General features: G+C 38.2%; 1 protein-coding gene across 3 annotated transcripts in view; it reads right to left on the bottom strand.

Moving 5' to 3' along the window:
- The window catches only part of LOC143027913 (UDP-glucosyltransferase 2-like), a 24,297-nt gene extending 14,516 nt beyond the window's left edge, over positions 1 to 9,781 (bottom strand). The window contains exons 1-6 of one of the 3 annotated variants that reach the window (XM_076189560.1): positions 9,641 to 9,781; positions 5,532 to 5,675; positions 3,592 to 3,755; positions 3,152 to 3,280; positions 2,680 to 2,820; positions 2,242 to 2,435 (exon numbers count right to left, since the gene is read on the bottom strand). In XM_076189560.1, the coding sequence (XP_076045675.1) occupies positions 2,242 to 2,435; positions 2,680 to 2,820; positions 3,152 to 3,280; positions 3,592 to 3,744 (617 nt within the window). In that variant the 5' untranslated portion in view covers positions 3,745 to 3,755; positions 5,532 to 5,675; positions 9,641 to 9,781. Of the gene's footprint in view, positions 1 to 2,241; positions 2,436 to 2,679; positions 2,821 to 3,151; positions 3,281 to 3,591; positions 3,756 to 5,531; positions 5,676 to 9,547 lie in introns of all 3 variants that reach the window. The other 2 variants (XM_076189559.1, XM_076189561.1) reach the window with 2 other exon arrangements.
- Positions 9,782 to 10,000: the final 219 nt, after the last annotated feature.

Raw genomic sequence — 10,000 nt, forward strand, 5'->3', positions numbered from 1 at the left:
GTGTGTGTGTGTTTGTATGTGTGTGTGTGTGTGTGTGTGTGTGTTTGTATGTGTGTGTGTGTGTGTGTGTGAGAGAGAGAGAGAGAGAATCATATTCTAGACTCATGATCGACAGCTGTTACCCTCCCGGATGAGAGCTCAGAGGTCATATATATCCCAATCTATGAATAACGCTGTCACCTTAATCAAACACACGTGTTGTGAATCTTTGATGATATTGTTTTCCCCCAAAAAACTCCATGATTTTTGTCTCTCAGAACAGACTCCATTAGTTTACAGACAACTGATGTAAGGCCAAAAGGCCGATTACAAGGATTAGATTTGTCACACTTTTTAAACGAGAGAACAACATTCGCTAGTTTCCATTCCTGCACAACTCTTCCAGATTGTAAAGATAAGTTAAAAATCACACTGAAGTCTTTGCAGTTTGCTTCTTTATCTTCCTTGAGTATTCTTGGGTAAAATGTGTCTTGTCCAGGCGATTTGTATATTTTAAGTTTGTTTATAACGCGCATCACATCATGCTCTGCAATATAGTTTTTTTTTGTTATCTTCGGCATTTGTAATTGTTATTTCAAACTGTGTGTTCTTTTCATTATCTGCACTTCATGTATATTGATTCAATGCCAAATAAAATTCAATTCAATTCAATTCGATTCAATTCAATTCAATTCAATCCATGCGAAGCAGACATGTGGGTACTGTCTGTCCTGCTGGAACTGGCTATTCGTTTCTGCAATTCTCAATAGTAAACATGGCGACGCGAAATATCATTGTGGATGTCTGCCATTTTCCTCTCGTGTGTTACTATACACCCTCCCTGCCGATTGGAAGGGATCAATGGTCCTCTTAAGTATTTTTCCCACGATATACCTGAACATTTCTTAAAGATTTTCTTCTCATTTAGAGGCAATTTACTTGCTTATTTTGATGATCCTGTTAGATCCTCGACGACATTTTTGTACTTTAATCTATCTGCTTGGCTAAGCATTGATTTGCATCTCCTATACGCATTTTTCTTGGCTAGCAAAATATCTTTATTATCAACATTCCATCATTTAGGTTTGGCTTTGCTTGATGGTCGTCTATCGCACATTGGAACACATTCCTCATTTTCTATAGTATATTAGTGAATATATCCAAAGTTTGTTCAACATCCTGTATTCTGTCAATTCCTAACTAGTCGGTGTTTCCAAGTATGCCTCTCAACATTTCTAAGTCTGTTTTCTGAAAGTTTGGCATCTTTTCGAAGCTTTTGTTTTGCAGCTCGATGTAACAATCGATGTTGAATGTGAGGGTATTGTGGTCACTGGTGTTGAATGTCGGTCCGACATTAACATCCATTCATTGGTTTTCGTTGGTGGAAAGAACAATATTAAGACCATTCTGTCGCGAATGTGTTGATACAAGGAACTTTCTAAAATAATTGAACAGATCCTATAATCCGTGTGCGAATTGAATGTTCCACCCCACGCAGTTACTGGTCAATTGAAATCTCCAATAATAATATCATCGTTCCCACTGCAGATATCTAAAATCTGCTCATATATACCATTACCAATATTTTGATTTTGGGCTGGTGGTCGGTAGACAAGACCAGGAATGAGTTTTTCGGACACTATGCGAATTTGGACGTTTTTAGAATCAATGTTGGTTATTGGTGGTTTCTTTACATAGAGAAGTACTGTATACTGCCACCTGCTCTCTGTGACCGTTCGCAGCTGAATATCGAATACCCTTTTATACTATATTCTGCTAAGAAATCTCTATTTTCAGTATTAATCCAATATTCAGTGATCCCAACAATAGCATAGTCATCGAAAACGTAAGTGCAGCAAGATCTTGGATTTTATTTTTCAAGCTACGTTGCCTTTGAGAGGATACCTCATATCTGTGTGATTCACCATGGTCTTGGATCACGTGTTGGACTCGTGATCGATAGCTATTTCCCTTCCGGAAGAGAGCTAAGAGCTCATACTCGTATATGACCGATCTATGGGTAATACTGTGACCTTACATGCACACACACACACACTCAACCACTCAACTTCCCGCCCACGAGAGTTGGAGTAACAACTCGCAGCGCAGCGATACTGAAATTCTTTCAGCCCTGGGCGTGATTCGAACCTGGACCGCCGTAGTGTCAGCCTGGAACTCTAACCACTGCGCCACGAGGTGTGTGTGTGTATGTGTGTGTGTGTGTGTGTGTGTGTGTGTAACCAACACGGCATATGCACATACTTCTTCTTTGACCAGCTGTAGAATATTGCGTGCATCGCTATATTTGAGAGGACGTTGACCACCCTCATTCCGAAGGAGAGTGGAGGGTTGGCTCCGATGAAGAAGGTGACGTCATAGGAGGGGAAGGAAGGATTGCCGAACCAACTGTCCAATGGTGAGGTCGCACCAATGTAGTTGACGAGCACGAAAGGAACCTGTCGAAAATGGTGAAAAAAACTCCCCAGTAAAATAATGTGATTGTACTGCATTTAGTTTAACAACGAGCTCTCAGAGCAACAGTTTATGGACCTACTTAGTATATATCATTACAATTTATTTGGCAGGTTACTTGAGTTATTAGGGTAACCTACTTGAAATACCTTAAAATATCAGATCAAGATGAATTACATTTCTTACGTTTGATGATAAGTATCTATCATGATGATTTACTTGACATACCTTAAAGTGATGCTGAAACACGACGAAACAATCTGAAAATCCAGTGGACGTTATGATCATGTCGTAGGTTTCATTGAAAAGGCGTTGAACCTTAGGGTATCTTAGACCGTCGACGCAGAAATCTTCGATAATGTGTGAATGCTACATAAAAGTAAAACGAGAGAAAAGATGTTATAACTCTCATAGCCTAATCATACGAGCCTTGCATTTAGCATCCTTTGCATCAAGAAGACCAACAGTTGTTGATTTGCTAATCAACGGCAGCCTCCATGTTTCCTGCGACATGACGTCACGTCACAGGAGTGCGCCATTGGTGAAAAGACTTTGGTACCTGTCTATCAGCCAATCATCTTTCCAGTTTACAAATGCTGAAACTGCAGTTTGCAAAGCTCATTTAAACAATTGTTCTCGATTTTATAAGGAATTGTTATCATATCATCAAAGATAAACATATTAGTGATGATTATATTACATTCTTAAATGCGAGGTTTCCATCTTCGAAGACATTGGGCATGAAAGGAGAAAGGTCGAGCTCTTGTAGGACGATTTCCTGTACTCTCGGGGTTTTCTCCTTCATAGGATAAGACGACACAAACGTCATCTAAAGAAGAAGAAATAATCTCGTAAAAGAAATCTGGGAGTAAGGTCCAATATTAGTCCAGCATTAGATCAAATGCTTTCGGACTATGAGTTAAATAAATTGCCACTGAAACATAGTGAAAAGAAGACAAAAAACTCTGCATCGAGGTTGTCAAATAAAACCAAGAGGCATTAAACAACGCAAATTCCTGTCTTAGTGGCAAATTCCTTAGTGTTGAAATATATATAATAAAGCAATCGTAAATATTTTCACACCGATTGCAAACCAGATAATGAATAAATAGATAAATAAATAAACAAATCAAAGATTACCTCGTGACCCTGCCTGGCTAGAGTAGTGACAATCGACGCGTAGAATTGGTCGTGGCTTTTGAACGAGATTGGGGCAAGGAAGAGAATCCTAGAGGCCTGAAGAGTGAGGGGCACCAGTGTGACCCCGCACAAGAGTATTAGGAAAAGGTGCATCTGGTCTTATCCTGTGGAGAGACAAAAGAGTAAACGAAAGAAAGAAAATAGATAAATTGATGGGAGCTGGGAGGTACGGGATGCTCATGTGTCAATGATATTTTGTCGCAGCCCGAAGGATTCTCTCCCCGTTTTCTTTTCTCTTTTTTTCTGCATGAGGGGACGGAGAGGGGGAGGGGGGAGGTCGCCGATTAAGTGAAGCGGCCTTGCTGTGGGTGCACGGTGTGTTGCTGCATTGCGTTTGACCCGGGGCAGTTGGCGGATGCAAGGACGACCCGTCATCCACGAGGAGCTAAGATGAGAGGGAGGAAAGGGTGGTGGAGGGGAGTGAAATGGGTGGGAATAGATACGTGACAGACTTGGCTACCTCCCTTATAAGGAAGAAAAGCTCTTGGTATATAAGTAAACAAATTAATAGGATAAAATTAAAAAAAGAAAAAATGAATAAGTACATTGGTAGGTAAATAAATAAATTGATCAGATGAAAAAATGATTAATAAATCAAAATGAAATACGATAGAATAAGATAGATTAATAAGTGAAATAACAAATTAAAATAGAAAATTAACAAATGAAATGAAATAAATGTAGTATGTTAATAAATGAATTAATAAAATGTTGGATGAAATAAATCAAAAAATGAAAAAAATAAGTAGAAAGATATTAACAAATAGATAACATAAATAAAGAAATAAATGAATAAGTGAATAAATAAGTAGATAAATGAAAATCAAATAAATGGTCAATCTCTTGGCACTGAGGAAAGGGAAATAACGGAGATGAATAAAATCACCTGACGACAGCCAGACTAAGAGGAAAAGTACAATCCGGTACGGGAGGGGATGACCCAAGGGATTAATCTCTGGGATTTAAACCAGTGGTTACCAAACTATGTTACACGTTCCACTGTTAGTAAGCGATGCCCTTATTCGGGATTACGTGTGATTACAAAGGATTACAAAGGCGGAGCATGCCGACAGGAGACCTTTTGATCCATTTGATGTTCATTTGTTTGTCAACTTGTTTGTCTTCTCACTTAGTAAAGTAATTATTTATTTTGTATTTCTTTATTGTGCATCCCTCGCATTAAAATTTAATGAATTATTTCTCTTTCTTTGTGGTTGGTTCATTTGTGTGTTCTACTTACGAAAATATTGATATAGATTTTTCTCTGGAACCAGTTGGTATGCGGCAATGGTAAGGAACCTCAAAGTTGTACTCGATTAACATATTAGCCCCTGGAAACGGTTACGTCTTTACAGCTTCTAGTCAAGATCCGTTAAGACTATCACTTGAAGGTAGATACTAGATGTCCTAGAAGGACATCTAGAAATCATTTTGGTTGGTTTTGAAAGTGCAGTGAGGTTATGTTTTCGGTTGTAGTTGTGTATTTTCCAGAAAATGAAACACGCCAATCCTGGCAAATTGAAATACAGACTACATACATACATACATACATACATACATACATACATATATACATATATATATATATATATATATATATATATATATCTTATCCCAGAGTTGACACATGACGTTGTGGATAGGCTTGATAATCTTAAATATTACAAAAGCTATGTCGATAGAAATTAAAATATCTGCAGGATCACCTACATCGCACAGGTTTTGTAGGTAAAATGTGACAAAGAGCACCTTTTTCTTTGTCTTTCGCATTGCCTTGTGTGCTTACGGGAAGTGTGGCGCCGTATGTGAGAAGACACTCTCCAAGCAGATCTCAGTCTTAGACATTAGGTAACATGAAGAATATGAAGACCTATACTTACAACGTGAGAACCCTCAGAAGATCACAGGCTGGAAAGTTTAATGGAAGAGCTAGACAACTTCAAGTGGGACATCGTGGGACTGAGTGAAGTCCGAAGAGTGGATGAAGAAGTGATGCTGTTACTGGGTAGACACCACTTGTTCTACTACAGAGGCAAGAAAAAAAATATCTAGTGGAGTAGGGTTCTTGATAAAGCATGAAGTTTCTGATGAAGTAGTGAAGGTCAGTCGTTGACAAGATAAGGCAGCTTGGGTTGTGATAAAGCTATTTATACACACTTTATAAATAATTTAAGTTTATGCACGAACATCACAGTTCAGACGATGACATTTAGTCCTATGATGATTTGATCCAGGTAATGGATCAAGAAAAAAGTAAATACACGTTGGTAATATGTGACTTTAATGCTAAAGTGGGGAAGAGGTTGGGAGATGACTCGTGCATTGGGAAGTTTGGGGTTGGTGAGAGAAATGACAGAGGCGAGTTGTTGGTCAATTTTGCGGAGAACTTCAACACGAGAATAATGAACACTTTCTTCCAAACGCATGTAGGTCGTATATGGACCTAGGGAGGTCTAAATGGAACAATCAAAGAACGAAACAGACTTCATATTAAGAGACGAGAGCAAGGGAGTTAGCAATGTTTCGGTCATAAATAACATAAATATTGGTAACCATAGAATAGTAGGTTACACAGCTAAATTCAATTTCAGAGTAGAGAGAAATAAACTAGTTTTGAAAAAGAAAATAAGCCTTGCGAAGGTTGAGGATAATAAGAAGGAATTTCATTTAGAAATTAAAAACAGATTCGAAAGCTCTAAGAATATCATTAGGGAATCGGGAGAGAAAATAGGGAGTACAAAAATAATTACAGTAGAAGAAATAGATACTCCAAAGCCACAAACGACCTTGTTAAAAGAAGACTAGCTTCAAGGAGGCAGCAAATTATGCCTTTGAAAGATAATGCAGGGACATTATATATATATATATATATATATATATATATATATATATATATATATATATATATAAAACAAGATATTTACTCATCAAAGACCGTAATTGAGTCAGTAAGTTCATCTGTAGACTTTAGTTGTGTACCAGAAGTTACAAAGGAAGAGGTAGAGTTTGCTCTAAAGAACATGAAACAAGGAAAAGCACCCGAGGAAGATGGTATATCGATAGAACTTCTGAAAGACGCAGGTAAAGAAATTCATTGTAAATTAGCTCAGTTGTACACACCGTGTTTACGTCAAGAAAGCGTTCCTGAATCATGGTGCAATGCTACAGTGAATTTGTTTCGCAAAAATGGAGACCAGGAAGACTTTAGTAACTACCGACCGATAAGTTTGTTATCAAATGTATATGCAAGATATTTTCCAAGATCCTTACAAATAGAATTAGTGAAGTTTTTATATGGAAACCAACCAATAGAGCAGGCAGGTTTAGAAACTGATATTCGACTTTAGACCATTTGCAGACGATGAATCAACTAATCAAGCAAACGACAGAATACAATATACCTCTTTGTTTAACTTTTGTACAGTAGATTACGAGAAGGCCTTTGACTCAGTAGAACAAATAATAATAAACTCGCTACACAAGCAGGGTGCAAACGAACAGATCGTAAAGGTTTTTGAAAATATTTATGCGAAAGGTACCGCTGCTATCCGACCACAGGAAGATAAGTAAAAGATAATAATCGAGAAAGGAGTACGATGAGGCGATACAATTTCACCCAATTTATTTACAATTTACTTGGAAGAGATTTTCAGAAGGTGTAATTGGGAAGAGAAAGGTTTGAAGATTAATGGCAAATATTTTAATCAACTAATATTTGCGGATGACATTATTATTTCAGAAAGAGCAGAAAACTTGCGAGATGTGCTGAGTGATCTGAACAAGGAAAGTCTCAAAGTAGGTTTAAAATGAGTAAAAGTAAAACCAAAGTAATGTTCAATACGAAAGTTCAAAGTAAAAAGATTTTATGATTGATGGTGAGTCTTGAAGAAGTTGAAGAGTACAATTATTTAGGCCAGATGGTGAGGGTGACAAAATATCATTGCAATGAAACAAAAAGGAGTATTACAATTATGTTTGAAACGGAAATTTTACAATTAATGTATACGATCAGCAATAATAATCTATGGATGTGAGGGTCGGAAACTGACGATGGCGATTGAGACGAAACTCAGGTATATACATATTAGAGATGTATCGGATATCCGCATCCGCATCCGCGGAACATCCGCATATTTATTCACATCCGCATCCGCATCCATAGTTGTGATAAACTGAACATCCGCCTCCGCCTCCGCATCCGCATTTGTGGTGAAATATATATCCGCATCCGCATCCGCACTCTACAGAGGATGTGTGGATGCGGATGTGTTTTGTGTATTGCACAACCTATAGATTATAGAGTAATATATAGACACGCAGTTACACATTAGCGGAGTAGTTGATTACTGCCTGGTGCTTACAGAGCTTACAAATGTGGAGTAAATTTATTAATGAGTGCCTAATGAATTAATTATCTAGTAAAGCTAAAGCAAATAATATCACAGATTCATTTCCTTTCAAACTTACACAACGTAATGTGTCTAGAATTTAGGGGAAGGTCAGGAGAAGGGGGCGAATTTTACTTAGTGACTATAAAGTACAAATACATAGTAAATAAACTGCAAACTGTGAATGGTGGAATGTTAGATACTTAGTAACGACAGATGAGTGAGTCACTGTGTGTGTGTGTGTGTGTGTGTGTGTGTGTGTGTGTGTGTGTGTGTGTGTGTGTGTGTGTGTGTGTGTGTGTGTGTGTGAGGAGGGTGAAGAGGGTGATAGAGAGGAGGCTTATCACCCTTGCTCGTCCCCTTCACCCCGATGCCTTACTGCTGGAGAGAGAGAAAGAGAGAGAGGGAGAGAGAGAGGGGGGAGGGGAGAGAGAGAAAGACTTAAATACTTTCAAAGAGAGAAGTATCAACTATGAAGACACCATTCGAACTCATTTGGCAGTATTTTGGCTCTCCCACCTTGTTTTTATTTGTTACTTCTCCTGTCTGCATGGTCTGACACTGAAACAAGCTTTTTTTTTTTTTTTGGGTGGGGGGGTGGGGGTCCTCTTGGTAAGAACGTTTGACGTTAAAACATCCGCAACCGCATCCGCATCCGCGAGGATGTCATATTTTGATATCCGCATCCGCATTTGCATCCGCATTTTAGTAGAGACTGATATCCGCATTTGCATCCGCATTTTAGTAGAGACTGATATCCGCATTCACATTTGCATCCGCAAAATGACATCCACATATACATCCGCATCCGCGGATGTCTGAAATTCGACATCCGATACATCTCTTATACATATAAAAATACGTACATTTGTATATATATATATATATATATATATATATATATATATATATATATCGCGCTCTCCGAGAACTAAGTAGTCAGCGGATATTGGCTATGTGAGTGTGAAGCCATATTGATCTTTCAGAAGTCTTATCTTGTCTGACGCCAGAGGATAAAATCTCACAATAAAGAAGGTTACAACTAGTGATGTGACGATGCAATATTTCATTTAACATTCTGAAACGATTGCCAATACTATTCCGATAGATGATTACTAAATGTACTTTGATCACGAATTATTTGTTCCCCAAATCAGGGCCTGAAGATAACCATGAATTATGCAGGTATCGGAATCGGACTATTATCGGAATCGTAAGTTTGTAGCGGTATCGGAACTCGTATCGGAATCGTGAAGACATTTGGTATCTACTTATCACGAGTAAACACTAAGTAATCGCTTGAAATATTTTGTTTTTGGTGAACGCCAATCGGTTCTATTCAACTTGAGAATGGCCTCCCTTGAGCTGAATTAGCTATTCATTACAAAAGTTGGCCAACAGTCAACCTTTACTATATGGTAGCCCTCTTGACTGATTGAAATAGATTGTTTGATTAAAATCGCACTGAAACTGGCTAACATGACACCCATTCCTTATCAAAACCTTACCTGTTAATTTGAGAAGTGCGTTCGTAAGTTGACTTGATGAAGACATAAAATTTTAGGAACTGCCCGTCGCTTCCTTCCTTAACAAAACCTTACCTGTTAATTTGAGGACGAAGTGCGTTTGTAAGTAGACTTGATGAAGACACTTATATAAAAATTTAGAAACTGTCCGTCGCCTCTTCAAATACGTCCAGACTTCCTCAACGATAATCTTGCAAAGTCAAAACAACAACAGTGGACGAGATTATCACACGAATGGCGACCTTTGCACCATTGCCACATCAACATGTCTATGCTTCTGCGCTGTTGCCACATTTCTGTTGATATCGAAGGCAAAGTGTCAGTGACCTTTGCCTGTATAGATGTTCTGATGTCTGTCGTCATAGGATTCTACACTACTGAAGCGGTATTAATCCCAGTCTTATAGTAGAAATCTCCCATAACTGAAAAAATCAC

The sequence above is a fragment of the Oratosquilla oratoria genome, chromosome 9 (assembly GCF_046742065.1).
Source record: "Oratosquilla oratoria isolate Oo_2021 chromosome 9, ASM4674206v1, whole genome shotgun sequence".
NCBI classification, from domain to species: Eukaryota; Metazoa; Arthropoda; class Malacostraca; order Stomatopoda; family Squillidae; genus Oratosquilla; species Oratosquilla oratoria.